This window comes from Hemiscyllium ocellatum, chromosome 13, assembly GCF_020745735.1.
Source record: "Hemiscyllium ocellatum isolate sHemOce1 chromosome 13, sHemOce1.pat.X.cur, whole genome shotgun sequence".
Lineage (NCBI taxonomy): Eukaryota > Metazoa > Chordata > Chondrichthyes > Orectolobiformes > Hemiscylliidae > Hemiscyllium > Hemiscyllium ocellatum.
The window spans coordinates 33598029-33616340 of record NC_083413.1 but is presented as its reverse complement, the minus strand read 5'-3'; the positions used below and the strand labels follow the sequence as shown (position 1 = coordinate 33616340).

At 42.2% G+C, this 18312-nt stretch overlaps 1 protein-coding gene across 1 annotated transcript in view; it reads left to right on the top strand.

The window, feature by feature from the left end:
• ccdc39 (coiled-coil domain containing 39) overlaps positions 1-18312 on the top strand; it is a 138090-nt gene that overhangs the window by 74796 nt on the left and 44982 nt on the right. The window contains exon 13 of the mRNA XM_060834446.1: positions 6142-6350. Within this exon, the coding sequence (XP_060690429.1) occupies positions 6142-6350 (209 nt within the window). The remainder of the gene's footprint in view (positions 1-6141; positions 6351-18312) is intronic.

The following is an 18312-nucleotide window of genomic DNA, read 5'->3' as shown; positions in this document are numbered from 1 at the left end:
TTTATCCCCTTCACTGTCAGGACAGACCACCTGTGGGTGCTGGGGATTTGGTTCAGAGGGACTGGGACTTGCACCAAGACTTGGGAAGAGTGTGTTACTAAGGTGAGGCAGAAATTGGGCAGATGGGAGCACTAGTCGCACTCCATGGTGGATAAAAACCTGGTCATCAGGTGTGAGCTATTCTCAGTGTTGTACGTGGTATAAGTCTGGCCAATTCCCCCAAAGCAGTCATCCGGGCCATCTTTCACTTCATGTGGAGATTGAAGATGGACTGTGTCTGATGGGACACCATATATGGACAAAGGGGGTTAAAAAAACACATCCAACACTACCCTCACCCTGATGGCCACTTTTGTGTGTGTGGCTGTATCAAGCTGTGCATGGATCCCCGCTACACAAACACCAAGTGTCACTATGCACTGTGGTTCTACCTGTCCCCGGTGTTGCAACGGACGGGCCTGGTCTCGCTACCACGGAACACTTCAAGTAGTTGGAGCGTTCCATATCACCTGTCCTTGGTGGAGAAATTTTTGAAGGAAAACACCTTTGACTACACATCCATCAAGAGGTGGTCAGCACGTAGCATCCTTGAGCCCCAGCGGGAAGTGAGGGTGGATCCTATCGAGTGGCTCCCCGAGCAGACTGTCAAAGCAATTTGGCAGAATGCCTCATCAGTAGAACTTTTAACCAAGCACCAAGACGTTACTTGGCTGGTGGTGAGAAGGGCACTGCCTGTGAGATCCTTTATGCATGCCTGGACTCTGCGCCACCGTATGCTGCCCTCAAAGCAGATGTGGAAAGGATGAGACTGTCACACACCTCCTTCTGGAATGTGCCTATGCAAAGAAAGTCTGGAGAGGAATGAAGTGGTGTGTGTAGAGATTCGACCCGAGCAGCTCCGTGACATGTGACGCCATGTTCTATGTTCTGTCCCCCGGATGCACACCAAGACGAACATCAACTGCACCTGGAGGACCATCAACTCAGTGAAGTTGCTCTTTGGTCTGCCCAAAACTTGTTGGTCTTCTATTTGAAGCAGTTAACCCTGATTGAGTTGGCAGATTGGCATATTCTATGGTCCAGGACAATGTGCGGAGGGACTTGCTGAAGCTTGGGGCAGCTTTTCAGCTGAGGCTGATGCCGCAGCTAAATGCCAAGAGGTTGGCTGCAAATATAGAGAATGGTGAACATCAAAATCTTAATTTGTTCTCTGTAAGTTAAGAAAGTATAGATATGAATGGCTCTAGTAACTGTACAGGTACCAAAGATTTCTTTCTATGAATAAGGTATATTTTTGGAATTAAAAAAAAATTAGAAATTAACCTCCTAGCTGCTATCAGTTCTTATGAATATTCATCAACTTGAAGTGTTAACTGTTTTTTTCTCCACAGATGCTGCTAGACCTGCTGAGTTTCTCCAGCAATTTTGTTTTTGTTTTAGAAATGAATCTCACCTACTCAGAATGTAGTAACATCATTGAGCATACTGTGAGTTGTAACTTGGAGTTAAGGAGCAGCAGCTTGTAGTGAGCAAGGTGTATACAAAGTTTTAAACTGAAATTAATAGAGTCACATTAGTACATTTGGAAGCAGATGACTCAGAGTTGTTGGAGAGAGAAACTGAGTTTTGTCATTGTGCCCGAACCTGAACTGTAAAGAAAGAACCACAGTACTTTCACAAAGTTGCTGCCCTGGTTTGACAAGAATTACTTCAACTTCCGTGAAGTTTTACAATACGAAATGAAAATAAGCAAAAAAGGAACTTCTCGGCATTTGTCCTATAATTAACTCATTTGTGTGTTACGTTCATTTTGTTCAAAATCCCACGGTGTATTTCTTTGTCAAGTAGGGCAAAACAGAGTCACATCACATTAAACTAATAAGATCTACACAGGTTACAGTTCAGCAGAGTAATAGAATATTAGGTTAATTGATTAATATACATTGAGGGATTATAATTAAACTAATTGTGAAATTTCAATCTCCCTACTGCTCTTACATGGCTAAGTAGCAGAAGTGATATTAGCTTGAGATATGGACTTGCCAAACATTTATCAAAAAGAGTACTGTCCAAATAACAACCTATGGAGAACATCACTACATAACTTCCCTTGAGTCAGAAACTTAATTGTTCAACCACTACTCTCTATTTAACAGTCTTCTGACATTGGTAATTTTTAAACTTAACAGCACAATTCTGAAAAACAAGACCGCTTTGAAATATTGTAAAGACTTGCTTAAAAATTATTTTTTCTGTATTTTTGATTGTAGACCGAGATGGGAAAATAACTATTTTAAAAATCAAGCATTGTCGAGGACCTATTGCACCATTTTTAGAAAAATGCATGTTACTTGACACTCATAAATGCTGTTTCCACAGCTGTTGGTTCAAGCAGTGGGGAAAGCCTAGCTACCGATGGGCTGCAGTCAGGCGGCAGTATACAAATGGATATTAGTCTGGCAACAAGTAACTGTTTCATCTGTGAAATGGTGACCAGTTTTCAATGACAAAGGCCTCTGCCTGTGTATGGTTCCCAAGTAGTTAAACAGGTTGTGAACTTGACTGTTTAAAAGAGAAGATACATAAGTGCTATTTTCCATTAACAGGATGCTGACAATAGTATAAAAAATGTTAAACCTACCAACTGAGCAATATTGCATAAGAATAAGTTCTGGAAAGTGTGAAAATAGATAAGTTCCTGGGCCAGATGTGATTTATCTGAGGATTCTCCAGGAAGTCAAGGAGGAGATTGTTGAGCCTTTGGCTTTGATCTTTATGTTATCATTGTCTACAGGAATAGTACCAGAAGAATGGAGGATAGCAAATGTTCCCTTATTCAAGGAGGGGAGTAGAGACAACCCTGGTAATTATAGACCAGTATGCCTTACTTCGGTTGTGGGTAAAGTGTTGGGGAGGATTATAAAAGATCGGATATATAATCATCTCGATAGGAATAAGTTGATTGGGGATAGTCAACACGGGTTTGTGCAGGGTAAGTCGTGCCTCAAAAACCTTATTGAGTTCTTTGAGAAGGTGACCAAAACAGGTGGATAAGGGTAAAGCAGTTGATGTGGTGTATTGAATTTCAGTAAGGCATTTAATAAGGTTCCCCATGGTAAGCTACTGCACAAAATACAGAGGCATGAGATTGAGGGCAATTTAGTGGTTTGGATCAGAAATTGGCTAGCTGAAAGAAGACAGAGAGTGGTGGTTGATGGGAAATGTTCATCCTGGATTTCAGTTACTAGTGGTGTACTCAAGGATCTGTTTTGGGTCCACTGCTGTTTGTCATTTTTATAAACAACCTGGATGAGGCGTAGAAGGACAGGTTAGTAAATTTGCGGACGACATTAAGGTCAGTACAGTTGTGGATAGTGCTGAAGGATGTTGTAGGTTACAGAGGGACATGGATAAGCTGCAGAGCGGAGCTGAGAGATGTAAATGGAGATTAATGTTGAAAAGTGTGAGGTGATTCACTTTGGAAAGAGTAACAGGAATGCAGAGCAATGGGTGAATGGTAAGTTTCTTCGTAGTGTAGATGAGCAGAGAGATCTTGGGCAGCACGGTGGCACAGTGGTTAGCACTGCTGCCTTACAACGCCAGAGACCCGGGTTCAGTTCCCGCCTCAGATGACTCTCTGTGTGGAGTTTGCACATTCTCCCCGTGTCTGCGTGGGTTTCTTCCAGGTGCTCCGGTTTCCTCCCACAATCCAAAAATGTGCAGGTTAAGTGAATTGGCTATGCTAAATTGCACATAGTGTTAGGTGAAGGGGTAAATGTAGGGGAATGGGTCTGGGTGGGTTGCACTTTGGCGGGTCGGTGTGGACTTGTTGGGCCGAAGGGCCTGTTTTCACACTGTAAGTAATCTAATCTAAATCTGTGTCCATGTACATAGATCCCTCAAAGTTGCCACCCAGATTGATAGGCATACAGTGTATTAGCTTTTAGTAGTAGAGGGATCGTGTTTCAGAACCATGAGGTCATGCTGCAGCTGTACAAAACTCTGGTGCGGCAGCACTTGGAGTATTGCATGCAGTTCTGGTCACCACATTATAGGAAGGATGTGGAAGCTTTGGAAAGGGTTCAGAGGAGATTTACTAGGATGTTGTCTGGTAGGGAGGGAAGGTCTTACGAGGAAAGGCTGAGGAACTTAGACTGTTTTCATTTGAGAGAAGAAGATTGAGAGGTGACTTAATTGAGACATATATGATAATCAGAGGGTTAGATCGGGTGGACAGAGAGAGCCTTTTTCTTTGGAGGATGATGGCTAGCACAGTGGGGCATAACTTCAAAATGAGGGGTGATAGATTTTGGGCAGATGTCAGAGGTACTTCTTTACTCAGAGAGTAGTAGGACATAGAACACACCACCTGCAACAGTTGTAGACTCGCCAACTTTATGGGCATTTAAATGGTCATTAGATAGGCATATGAACGAGAAAGGAATAGTGTAGGTGAAATGGGCTTCAGATTGGTTTCACAGGGCGACACAACATCGACGGCCAAAGGGCCTGTACTGTGCTGTAATGTTCTATGTCCTATAATTGTCAAGTATGTAGGTCATACACCCCAGAAATAGGAACATAGGAATTAGAAGCAGGAAGAGGCCATTCAGGAGAGGTAATGGCCAAGTAGCATTATTGCTGGATGGTTAAGCTGGACACCTGAGTAATGTTCTGGGGTCCCAGGTTCAAATCTTGCCATAGCTGAAGGTGGAATTTGAAGATAATAAAAATCTGGAATTAAGAGTCTAATGATGTCCGTGAATCCATTGACGATTATTAGGAAAGTCCTATCTGGTTCACTAATGTCCTTGTTTGGTCTGGCCTACATGTGACTCCAGACTTACAGTGATGTGATTGACTCTTATCTGTCCTCTTTGGAAATTTGGGATGGACAATAAATGCTGGCCCAGCCAAGAATACCTTCATCCTGTGAATGAATTTTTAAAAATCAGCCCTTTGAGCCTGCTGTGCCATTTAACAAGATCATGCCTGATTTTATCATCTCATCCCTGATTCTCCATAGCCCTTTTTCCCACTTTTCATCAGAAACGTGTCTATTTCTTTCTTGAATCTGTTGGTTGATTCTGCCTCCAGTGCACGTGAAGCAGTGAGATCCACAGATTGACAATCCTCTGAGAGAAGTAGTTTCTCCTCATTTCAGTTTTGAACCTACCTCCTCTCACTTGATATATATGACCTCTTTTTTGAGACTGTCCCACAAGGGCGAACATCTGTTCAGTGTCCACCTTATTGATCCCATTTAGCATTTTATATATCTCAATCGGATTTCCCCCTCCTTGTGAATCACTGCTCATATGACACCCTTTTCATCCCTGGGATCAATGTGGTAGACCTCCTCTGAACTGCCTCCAGTGCCACCATATCCTTCCACAAGACGGAAGAAATTGGATGATGGATCAAAAGGTTTCTTGCTTCAGTTGTTTATAATGCAGAGTGTGAACCACAATCAACTAGCCTGAGGTTGAAAAATGCAAAACATATCATACTGTTGTTAGATGTGATCCTGTGATTGGGGCGGACCTGCTTAACAATCATGATCATATTAATAGCTCCACGAACAACCAATTTAAAATAATTAGTCAAAATTGTAACATGGCTCATTTATGCTTGCCAGAAGCAATCACATACATTCATACACAGAATGAATATATGTGATTGAAATAGTTTAAGTCTTGCACCTTTCTTAAATTAGCAAAAATTTGTACAGGCTATGGTTTCCCTTTGTCAGTTCAAATAACTTGTCAAATTGTCTGTTCCCATATCTCCTGTCACATAAATTACTGTGATTGTTTGAAATTTGGTATTCCTGCATTTGACCTGATCCTTGCAAACTAGAACACTTTAAAAATATATCTTTTTGTCAATACTTAGAGCATTTATAAAAACTTCTACTATTAGACTTTATAATACTTTTTATATTTATTTTTGTGGCTCAAGTTGAAGTTATTAGTATGTTTTACATATTATTGGTCAAAAACAAATTGCTGTCATAAAATACTCAATTTTAAATCATGGGACAATTAGTATTTTGTATGGGTGGATTTAGCTATGCTCATTATGCTCATGAACAATGAAATGGTTTTCACAACAATGATGACTTTTCTACTTGTTCTTTAGGATTTAATGATTGAAGATAACCTTTTAAAGTTAGAAGTTGAGCGTCTGCGCGATATGCTGCATAACAAAGCAGATGATGTATTATCTTTAGAAAAGCGAAAAATTCAACTTGAGACAGCAATGAAAGAGAGGACTGAAGAAATCAAAATTCACATGGATGTACTTCAAGTGCAGATCAAGCACATTGAGCAAGAACAGCAAGGTATTAGGTATGTAGTCTTTGAAATTTGCATGCTTCATTCAATTTTCTGAAGTGTTTACTTTCACAATACGAAGATAAATAACAGCTATCTGTTCTATTTATATCCAAAAGTAGTTTAAAACTTGGAAGAATTTGTGTTGGATTCCTGGTTTCAAAAAGAGTGCATCCACTTGACTCCTGTGATTTGTACAAATTTGATTAATACTACTTGCTGGAGCTGCTCGGGAGGATTTAAACTAGTAAGTGGGTGGGGGGAGAGTGGCAGGGAGATAGTGTGGAAAGAGACCAATCTGAGAATCTGAGACTGGTACAATTGAGAAAAGAAGCGAATCAAACAGTCAGGGCAGGCCGGGACAAAGCAGAGAGCAAGGTAGGACTGATAAATTAAACTGCATTTATTTCAATGCCAGAAGGCCTGGCAGCGAAGGCAGATGAACTCAGGGCATGGTTAGGAACATGGGACTGGGATATCATAGCAATTACAGAAACATGGCTCATGGATGGACAGGACAGGCAGTTTAATGTTCCTGGATACAAATGCTACAGGAAAGATTGAAAGGAGAGCAAGAGAGGAGGGGCAGTGGTGTTTTGATCATGGATAGCGTTACAGCTGTACTTAGGGAGGATATTCCTGGAAATACATCCAGGAAAGTTTTTTGGGTGGAACTGAGAAATAAGAAAGGGATAATCACCTCATTGGGATTGTATTATAGACCCCCTAATAGTCAGAGGGAAATTGAGAAACAAATTTGTGAGGAGATTTCAGTTATCTGCAAGAATAATAGGGTGGTTATGGTGGGGGATTTTAACTTTCCAAACATGGACTGGGAGTGCCATAGTGTTAAGGGTTCAGATGGACAGGAATTTGTTAAGTGTGTACAAAAAAAATTCTGATTCAGTATATGGATGTACCTGCTAGAGAACATGCAAAACTTGACCTACTCTTGGGAAATAAAGCAGGGCAGGTGACTGAAGTATTAGTGGAGAAGCACTTTGGGGCCAGCGACCATAATTCTATTAGTTTTAAAATAGTGTTGAAAAGAATAAACCAGATCTAAAAAGGTGAAGTTCTAAATTGGAGGAGGGCTAATTTTGACATTATTAGACAAGAACTTTCAAAAGCTGATTGGGGCCAGATGTTCTCAGGTAAAGGGATGGCTGAAAAATGGGAAGCTTCAAAAATTAGATAACGAGAGTCCAGAGACCGTATATTCCTGTCAGGGTGAAAGGAAAGGTTGCTAGGTGTAGGGAATGCTGGATGACAAGAGAAATTGAGCATTTGGTTAAGCAAAAGAAGGAACCATATGTCAGGTATAGGTAAAAGCAAGGACTACAGATGCTGAAAACCAGAGTTTAGATTAGAATGGTGCTGGAAAAGCACAGCAGGTCAGGTAGCATCTAAAGAGCAGGAAAATCGACATTTTGGGCAAAAGCCTTCATCAGGAATAGAGGCAGGGTGCCTGCAGAGTGGAAAGATAAATGAGAGGGGGTGTGAGTGGGGAGAAAGTAGCATAGAGTACAATAGGTGAATGGGGTTGGGGATGAAGGTGATAGGTCAGGGAGGAGGGTGGAGTGGATAGGTGGGAAGGAATATAGGCAGGTAGGACAGGTCATAAGGGTCGTGCTGAGCTGGGGTGAGGTGGGGGAAGGGGAAATGAGGAAACTTGTGAAATCCACATTGATGCGCTGGGGTTGAAGTGTTCCGAGGCGGAAGATGAGGCATTCTTCCTCCAGGTGTCGAGTGGTGAGGGAACGGCAGTGGAGGAGGCCCAGGACCTGCATGTCCTCAGCAGAGTGGGAGAGGGAGTTGAAATGTTGGACCACAGGGCGGTGGGGTTGATTGGTGTGGGTGACCCGGAGATATTCCCTAAAGCGCTCTGGTAGGAGGCATCCAGTCTCCCCAATGTAGAGGAGGCTGCATTGGGAGCAACGGATACAATAAATGATATTGTTGGATGTGCAGGTAAAACTCTGATGAATGTGGAAGGCTCCTTTGGGGCCTTGGATGGAGGTGAGGGAGGAGGTGTGGGCACAGGTTTTGCCATTCCTGCAGTGGCAGGGGAGGGTGGGTTGTTGGGGATGTGGACCTGACCAGGTAGTCACAGGCAGAACAGTCTTTGTGGAAAGCCTATATATCAGGTATAGACAGGAGAGATTGAGTGAATCCTTAGAAAGGTATAAAGGCAGGAGTATACAAGAGGAAAATCAGGAAGGCAAAAAGGGGACATGAGATAGCTTTGGCAAGTTGCGTTAAGGAGAATCCAGGGGGTTTAGAAACACATTAAGGACAAAAGGGTAACTAGGGAGAGAATAGGGCCCCTCAAAGATCAGCAAAGCTGCCTTTATGTGGAGCTGCAGGAGATGGGAGAGATACAAAACGAGTAAGATATAGAATGTAGGTAAATAGATGGTGACATCTTGAAAAATGACCATATTACAGAGGAGGAAGTGCTGGATGTCTTGAAATGCATAAAGGTGGATAAATCCCCAGGACCTGATCAGGGGTACAAACTTTGTGAGAAGATTTGTAGCTCGGGTGCTCGTTGTTGTGGTTCTGTTCGCCGAACTGGGAGTTTTTGTTGCAAACGTTTCGTCCCCTTTCTAGGTGACATCTTCAGTGCTTGGGAGCCTCCTGTGAAGCACTTCTGTGCTGATTCCTCCGGCATTTATACTGGTTTGAATCTGCCGCTTCCGGTTGTCAGTTGCTGTCCGCTGCAGTGGCCGGTATATAGGGTCTAGGTATGTGTCTGTTGATAGAATTTGTGGATGAGTGCCATGCCTCTAGGAATTCCCTGGCTGTTCTCTGTTTGGCCTGCCCTATAATAGTGGTGTTGTCCCAATCGAATTCTTCGTGTTGTTTGTCATCTGAGTGTATGGCTACTAGGGATAGCTGGTCATATCGTTTCGTGGCTAGTTGGTGTTCATGGATGCGGGTTGTTAGCTGTCTTCCTGTTTGTCCTACGTAGTGTTTTGTGCTGATCAGGGGTACCCTGGAACTCTGTGGAAAGCTAGGGAAGTGATTGCAGGGCCTCTTGCTGAGATATTTGTGTCATCGATAGTCATAGGTGAGGTGCCAGAAGACAAGAGGTTGGCTAACATGTTACCACTATTTAAGAAAGGTGGTAATGACAAGCCAAGGAACTACAGATCAGTCAGCCTGATGTCAGTGGTGGTCAAGTTGTTGGAGGGAATACTGAGGGACAGGATTTACATGTATTTTGAAAGGCAAGGACTGATTAGGGATAGTCGACACGGCTTTATGTATAGGAAATCATGTCTCATGAACTTGATTGAATTTTTTGAAGAAGTAACAAAGAGGATTGATGAGGGCAGGGCAGTGGATGTGATCTATATGGACTTCAGTAAGGCGTTCGACAAGATTCGCCATGGGAGACGTCTTAGCAAGGTTAGATCTCATGGAATACAGGGAGAACTAGCCATTTGGATACAGAACTGGCTCAAAGGTAGAAGACTGAGGGTGGTGGTAAACGGTTGTTTTTCAGACTAGAGGCTGGGACCAGTGGAGTACCACAAGGATCGGTGCTGGGTCCACTACTTTTTGTCATTTATAGAAATGATTTGGATGTGAGCATAAGAGGTATAGTTAGTAAGTTTGCAGATGACACCAAAATTGGAGTTGTAGTGGACAGCGAAGAAGGTTACCTGAGATTACAACAGGATTTTGATCAGATGGGCCAATGGGCTGAGTGGTAGCAGATGGAGTTTAATTTAGATAAATGCAAGGTGCTGTATTTTGGGAAAGCAAATCTTAGCAGGACTTATACACTTAATGGTAAGATCCTAGGGAGTGTTGCTAAACAAAGAGATCTTGAAGTGCAGGTTCTTGAAAGTAGAGTCGCAGGTAGATAGGATATTGAAGAAGGGGTTTGGTATGCTTTTCTTTATTGGTCAGAGTATTAAATATAGGAGTTAGGAGGTTATGTTGAGGCTGTACAGGATGTTGGTTAGGCCACTTTTGGACTATTGCTTGCAATTCTGGTCTCCTTCCTATCAGAAGGATGTTGTGAAACCTGGAAGGGTTCAGAAAAGAGTTACAAGAATGTTGCCATAGTTGGAGAATTTGAGCTGTACAGAGGTTGAATAGGCTGGGGCTGCTTTTCCTTGGAGCATCGGAGGCTAAGGGATGACCTCCTAGAGGTTTATAAAATCATAAGGGGCATGGATATGATAAATAGACAAAGTCTTTTCCCTGGGGTGAGGGAGTCCAGAACTAAAGGGCATAGGTTTAGGGTGAGAGGAGAAAGATATAAAAGGGACCTAAGGGGCAACATTTTCACTTCGAGGGTAGTCATGGAGGCTGGTACAATTGCAACATCTGGATGGGTATATGAATAGGAAGGGTGTAGAGGGTTATGGGCCAAGTGCTGGCAAATGGGACTAGATTAGGTGGGATATCTGGTTGGCATGGACAAGTTGGACCGAAGGGTCGGTTTCTGTGCTCTACATCTCTATGACTCTACTTAATATGTAATCCAGATATGATACAGCACTTGACTTAATATTTTCTTTGCATTCTCAGCTGATTGTTAACATCTGATTTGTTTTGATCTAATATTCAGGAAGTTTGATCGTTCTGCCAAATCTTTGGAAATTAATTATTTAACACTACATTCTATTCGTTGAAAGCCATAAGTTATCAGCCCTTCATTGATTATCTCCTTCTCCCACCTGATCCTCGATTCATTTCATGAGAGATATTGACACTTTAATAAGTTGAGCTGCACACCAAATTTTCAACTCTTAATAATTTGGCTTGATGTACCAATATTCAGAAAATCAATAGCATTTAAGATATTACACACATAAAAAATAAACACATCCACTGTGTACAGTTATCATTTTTAAAACCAGCAAAGGTGAAGTCGAGGTTCAAAGCTGGGACTACAAAGATACTGTGCAGAAACAGGCCATTCAACCACCTGGTCTGTGTTGGGTGCTTAGACTCCACATGACCTTCCCACCTGACTTCATTTCACCTTTTCACTTAGACGGTGGTGCATGGAGGCAACAAATTTTTCCCTGTGTTTGTCTACCTTCCTCTTAAATTGATTCACTCTTGTTGTCTCAACTACTGCATGTGGTCGCATGTAATACATTCTGAATACTCTCTAGTTAAGAATTTTCTCCAGATATTTGGATTTATTGTGGTTATCTCAATTTTTCTCTTCCTTTGCTTATTTTTATGGTTCTGTTAATGTCTTGTGTTTTTCTCTTTCTGTCTTTTATGATTATTTTTCTGATCAAATCTTCAGAATATCTGAAGGGAAGTTAGTTTATAGGACTACTGAGAAAAGGTAATGTGTCTTGCTAAGTTACTGTTGTAGTGAGTCAGCATGGCTTATGTTTGTATTTTCAGTTAGTGTATTTTCAAGTGAGGCATCCCATCCAGCATGACTCATAGCAATTTTTCTCAGAGTCACAGAGGTCTACGGCATGGAAACAGGTCCTTTGGCCCAACTTGTCTATGCCACCCAGTTTTTACTATTCCATTTACCTGCGTTTGGTCCAAATCCCTCCTTACCTATCCCATTCGTGCATCTGTCTAAATGTTTAATGAGGAAATTGTACTTACTTCCACCACTACCTCTGGATGCCAGTTCCAGACACTCATCATACTGTGTATGAAAAACGTTGCCCCCAGACCCTTCTGTATCTTTCCCCTCTCACCGTAAATCTCTGTCCTGTAGTTTTAGACTTCCCTACCATGGGGAAAAGATGTTGGCTACCTCCCTTATTTATGCCTGTCATGATTTTGTAGACCTCTATAATCCCCCAGTCTTCTTCATTCAGGAGGAAAAAGTCTCAACATATTCTGTTGCTCCTTATAATCTGTTTATACATCAACAGCTACAGGTGAAGTGCCAGAAGATTGGAGGATAGCTAATGTTGTGCCATTATTTCAGAAAGGCTACAGGAAAATGCCTGGGAATTGTAAGCGGTGAGCCTGACATCTGTGGTGGGTAAGATGTCAGAGGAGATTCTGGGAGACAGGTTCTGTAGGCATTTGGAGAGACAAGGACTCATTTGGGATAGTCAGCATGGCTTTTTCTGTAGAAAATTGTCTCTCACAAATTTGAGCAAGTATTTTGAAGGGATGAGCAAGAAAGTAGATGAGGGCAGTGGGGTAATGTTTCTACAGGATTTTAGCAAGGTTTTTGACAAGGTATTGCATGGTAGGTTCTCGAGTAAGTTTAAATCTCATGGGAACCAGGGAGAGATGGCCAATTGGATTCAAAATTTGCTCGACAGTCAAAGACAGAGCTTGGTGGTGAAGGGTTGTTTTCAGACTGGAGGCCTGTGACCAGCAGTGTGCCACAGGGATTGCTGCTGGGTTCACTGTTATTTGTCATTTATGTAAATGATTTGGATGAGAATTTAGGAGATATGTTTAGTTAGTTTGTAGATGACACCAAGATTGGTGGTATAGTGGACAGTGAATGTAGTTATCTGGAAATGTAGCGAAATCTTGCTCAACTGGACCAATGGGCTACGCAATCTTCTGCTATTCATCTAATTAATTGTGCAACTGGGTTCAAAAGCCTTTCATGAAAGGAGAAGTTGACATGTTCACCTTTGCTGGAGCCTTCAGCAATCATGCCAATGACTCTGTAATTAAAAGCCAGTTGCACATCAGTTCATTTACGAGTGTGAAATGGTCCTCACACTGTACACTGTGGTGCATGACCATTATTACTGAGGGCATGGTCCAGAGAAAAGTAAAGCTTGCTCCCCACTTCGCAGATAGGAACCTGGAGATGCTGATAAACAGGTTGGTTTCGAGGAGAGCACTCCTATTTGCTGTTGACCAATACAGGATGCCATGCCACTGAATCAGGCCAGCCTGGGCCTAAGTTGCACTGACTACTTGTGTCCCAGGTGAAGTGGGATATCCAGCAGTTCAGGACAAAGGTCAATGATCTTCAGTTCATAAGGGTAAGTGCCACCAACTTCTTTCTGTTACTTTACACTCATAGACCCACTACTTCCACAACCTCTGCCACTGCACACTCATCTCACCAAGGCTCATGGATTACAACTTTCATTGTTGAATGCACCTTTTCCACAATGACTCTCAACCTATTAACTTTTCCTGCCCTTTGTGTTTCCTTCATTCACTGGAGACACCTCATTACTAGTCCAGCTCCTGCATTACCACTAATTTGCTCTTCCATCCATTGGTAATCTTGGGGATAGGGGTTAATCAGGCTCCTCATACAAAGCAAGGTGAAGATATATGATCTAGCCAGTGAAGGACATAACGGCTAATGTGTGGACATGGCAACTTTCATGGCCATCAACCTAGCACATATCATTGTGCTCTGCTCCGGTGCTCACTCATTCTTACTCTGCTCACCCATTCCTCACACATTCTTATTCTGCCCAAACTTTTATCCATCTTAGACAACTAATTCTCTCTCTTCTCTTATCCTGACACGAGAGGCACCCCAACAAACTTCCATGAGGAAGAAACTAGCTTTACCTCTGGAGGAAGAAGCCTCTAACTGTCAAGAGAATACACTGGCAAGGCACCTGCACCTCCAATCGCTGTTATGCTTTCTAAACTAGACTCAAGTGCACAATCTGGTGAACATGTCACTGACATGTCTTTGCAGCTGGTCAAGAACTGCTAAAGACTCAATATTTGCTTAGCCATAGACAGAAGATAATCTCGTGTTCTGGGTGATTAATTGCTTTGTCAAAATTCACAAACAGGTACAAAAACGATAAATTTGTCAGAGGTACTTGGCAAGTTGAATCGAAGGACAGAGGAGACCGCTAATGTTATCTGTACCAAGCCAGCTCCGACTTGCACGCATCTAGCGGCCTCCACAGACAGTTTGGTGACTGACATGGAAAATCGGCTCCAACAGTATCTGCTGGATATGCACTCAGACCTGTACTCCATCCCTCTACCCATGGTTGTTCAGCATCAGTGACAAGGCAAAAAAAGGGACGAAGAACTTTTACCTCGCTTTTAGTACCTCCGCTCCATCATTCCAGCTGTCGATGCTTAGCGTCAATGGCAAGGTGAAAAAGGGATAAGGGACCATAATTTCACTGTAAATGGCCATCTTAGGGTGACAGGGAGGTGCAGGCATCTTTAGGGAGGAGGAGCCACACACATGATCCCAAGAATCATCTTCTCTGGACCTTGCAGAAGTGTCTGACCTCTCTACCTCTTCCTGCCTGTGATCCCAAACCCTGAACAGGGATGATGAGCCTGCAGGAAACTCTCAGCAGACCTAGGTCCTCTCGATCCAAAGACACTTGGGATGACTGCCCAAGTCTTCTAAGCAAAGAAGGCTGACCAAAGAGCAAGCTCTCTCCATCTCACTGTGGATGTCTGGACTGCACTTAGATGTAATGGGAAGCAGTGGACAAAGAACACTCATTGAGGGCACATGGATGGCACAGATGAAACATCATTGATTGTATATAATATTACAATTTTGAAAATACATCTTTACTTGCACTGATAAAATGTCTATTGTAGTGTACTTTATGTTGTCAGACCTGATCAAAACATACCAATGTGAAAAATGAGCAAACACCCCAGACATCCCAAGGATAAAGGAAGTTGTCATGATAAAGTATTGCTGATATTTCACAAGCAACTGACTCCTTGATTGCAGATAGTCTCAGATATCAGGATCCTTAAATTGTGACACTGAGGATTGCAGCCAATGTGTTATACTTTAACATGCACAACACTGAAGCTAAACACAATGTAGAGGGATTATGCTTCAGCCTAGCCTGCCTTGTGAATGAGGATACAGAGTCATTGGTAAATGTATACATCTCATGAGGGTAATGTTCATTCTGTGCATCAGCTTTTCAAGGGAGCACAATGCTATCGAAGCATGGGAGATGTAAAAATGAGCGCTCACATTTACTCTGCCTCATTGCATAAAGGTCTGCCAAGAAAGTTAAACAGAGTATTGGTGCTTGAGCTTTCAATGCTGTCGTAGAAGATGAATAAGCATTCCAGGGCAACTCAGCAGTTTACATGTATTCTTAAAGATTGAAATGTTACTAATAATGGAATGGTCAAATGTTAATTGTGTCAGCCTGCTGGTTATCTTGAGAAAAATTATTGTACAACACTCAGATATAATATCTTCACACAAGCCTTAAGAGCTACCTAAGTGTAGCATCATGTGATGTTAGTTCCTCATCTCACTGCTACATTCCCCTCCCGGTCAATAAGACATGTGATGTGTAGATATTTGAAACTGGGATCACCTGAACATATCAAGTATATATTCAGACAGATAATGAGACACATTCAACAACACTAAAGATCAGTGACTGCAGAACTTGAAATGGCTCCATGTTCTTTGTACTAAGCAAGAGCTGCTTGCATACAACAAACAGAATCTTAAACATTTCAACAAAGTCCAAGCCTAGCTCAAGACTGGAGAATTCCAGGCAGTGAAACCTCATTGTAAAGAAATCTACGGTCTGTTCCATGGCCCTGCTGGATGCATGAACAATATTGTATCTTCATTTTGCATCAGTTTGAGGGTTTTGTAAAGGTGTCCTAAACCATATTTGGAAGTGGTGTGCCATTGCCTCCCAGCAGTTATCCGTGTAGAAGCTGAGGTCCTTGGAAGGAGGCAGGAAAAATCACTTAGTTCTCTACCATGTGAGAATCATGACAGCTCCCAGAATATCTGGTTCAGACTTCCAAAATCAACAATAATATGAACATTAATAGCATGGAAACCTTTTTTGTTTGTGAACTCTGCAGTTTGGTAATAGGGCACTCTCAGTTCAATACAGAAGCAGTCGACAGTGCTTTATACCTCGGAGAAGTCCTGCTACTTGAACTGCTTAACTTTCCTCATAATGGTGGAAGGATATGAAGAACTGTGATTGGGACAAAATGGCATCAGCTTCATCCTTTTTGCGTTTATGTGTTAAAGTTTGGGAGATGCTAGACATGTCCCAAGTTGTTCCTGGAAATAAGCCTCAGGCATAAAGTTTCAGAGCAGCTGTGGCAGAGATGGGATGCCACCCAGTCCTTCTTAGCACAAGTCCTTCTCCTGCAAATAGTTTAATAAATGACAGCTTGGAACATCCTGAATCAGTGCCTGCAACACCTTTCAAAGATTTGAAGAAAATGACTAGGATGCTAGGCCTCATCATTCTCCTATGTTTCTTTGGTGGACCTACACTTTTTGTTTTCTGTTTTGGAGGTTGTATGGCAACCTTTGGAGGTTGTTGTTCTTTCTGGGCTTGTTAGTGTAGTAGTATTTACTGTCTTCTTTTACATTGTTTTCATAGTTGTACCAAGGACTCCAGTCATGCCAATCTCCTTATGAAATGCATAAGCATATAACTTGCAGACAGGAAAACTTTATTGAAGGAATGACTTGCTGCTCACATTCATCATAGTGAACTTTCGTGTTATGCCGTGACACAGTATGGCATGGAAGTTTCACAAGGAGGTCATCAATATGCTTCAATAAGGAGATCTGAAGGATGTCTCCTTATCCAAATGTATGTCATACAATTACGACATTAACGTTACACTGGTGTGTTAGAATTATTCCAGTGAGTCACTATGAGATTTGCCCTTCTGCCCAGAAAAATCCTCTCTCCCACATCATTTATCCTCGCATACTAATAGTTCAAGTGGCGGAATCATCAAGCCAATCCAGTTTGCGGAATGGCAGTACCAGTCGTACCAATTGTGAAGCGGAATGAGTCGGTTCGTCTTCATGGGGATCTTAAACAAACGGTAAATTGTTTTTTGCAGCTGGATAAATCTCTCACAGAGAGCATTTATACATAAAGCTGGCAGGTGGGCTGTCCTTCACAAAGCTGGACATAAGCCATGCATACTTGCAATGTGGTTAGATGATGATTTCCAGAAGTATGCTACAATTAACACCCACAAGGATTTGTACCAATGTAAGATATTGTCATTTGGGGTATCATCAGCTTGTGCAATTTTTCAGCAGTAATTTTACAATGTCCACCCCAGGTTGCCTTTTATCTAGATAACATGCTGACAGCAGGGAAGACCAATAAGGAGCACTTAGATAACTTGGACGTGGTCCTGAGACATTTCTCCCAGTTGAGCATACTACTTAGAAGGATAGTAGTTCCAGGCAACCCTAGTGACCTTCTTAGGCTAGAAAATTGATAAGAGCTGGTTACACTTGTTGGAAGATAAAGTGAGGGCAATCAAAGGTGTCCTGACTCCCATATCTCGACCAGAGCTTGGATGTTTCCCTGGGCTGGTGAAATATTATGGAAAGCTTGTACATAATCTGGTCTTTATATTGGCACCTTTGCTGACACTCTTAAAAAAGGATTAGCCTTGGAAATAGTCATGTAGCCAAGCTGAAGATTTTAGGGAAGTGAAGAAACAGCAATCACACTCCAAGGTGTACAATCCCAAATGAGATCTGATGTTGACATGTAACATACGGCATCATATTAGTGTTCGCTCTTTAAATGGCCCAATGGAGAGGAATGCCTGATAACTTATGCACACAGAACTTTGGCTAATGCAGAAAGTAAATACGCCCAGTTAGAGAAAGAAGGTTTGGTGATCGTAGTTGGAGTCAGAAAGTTCCACTAATACCTTTACAGACATAAATTTATAATAATAATGGACTGTAAACTCTTGCTAGGTTTACGTAAAGAGGACAAGGCAGTGCTGCTCATAATTTCAGGCTGAATTCAGCAGTGGGCTCTATAATTACAATTTAGAACGCCATCAGGGAAGCCAAGAACCAAATGCAGATGCATTGAGCCATCAACCGCTGGCAGATATGCCACCAGATGTTTGGTGATATCGTCACTGGAAGAGTCCATTATGGTTTTGAATTTCTGGACACACTTCCAGTCACAGCTGACAATATCAGACTATAGACAGAAAAATCTAGTCCTGTCAAAATTAGTGGTAATGGGGGAAACCAAAGGGCCGTCACAAC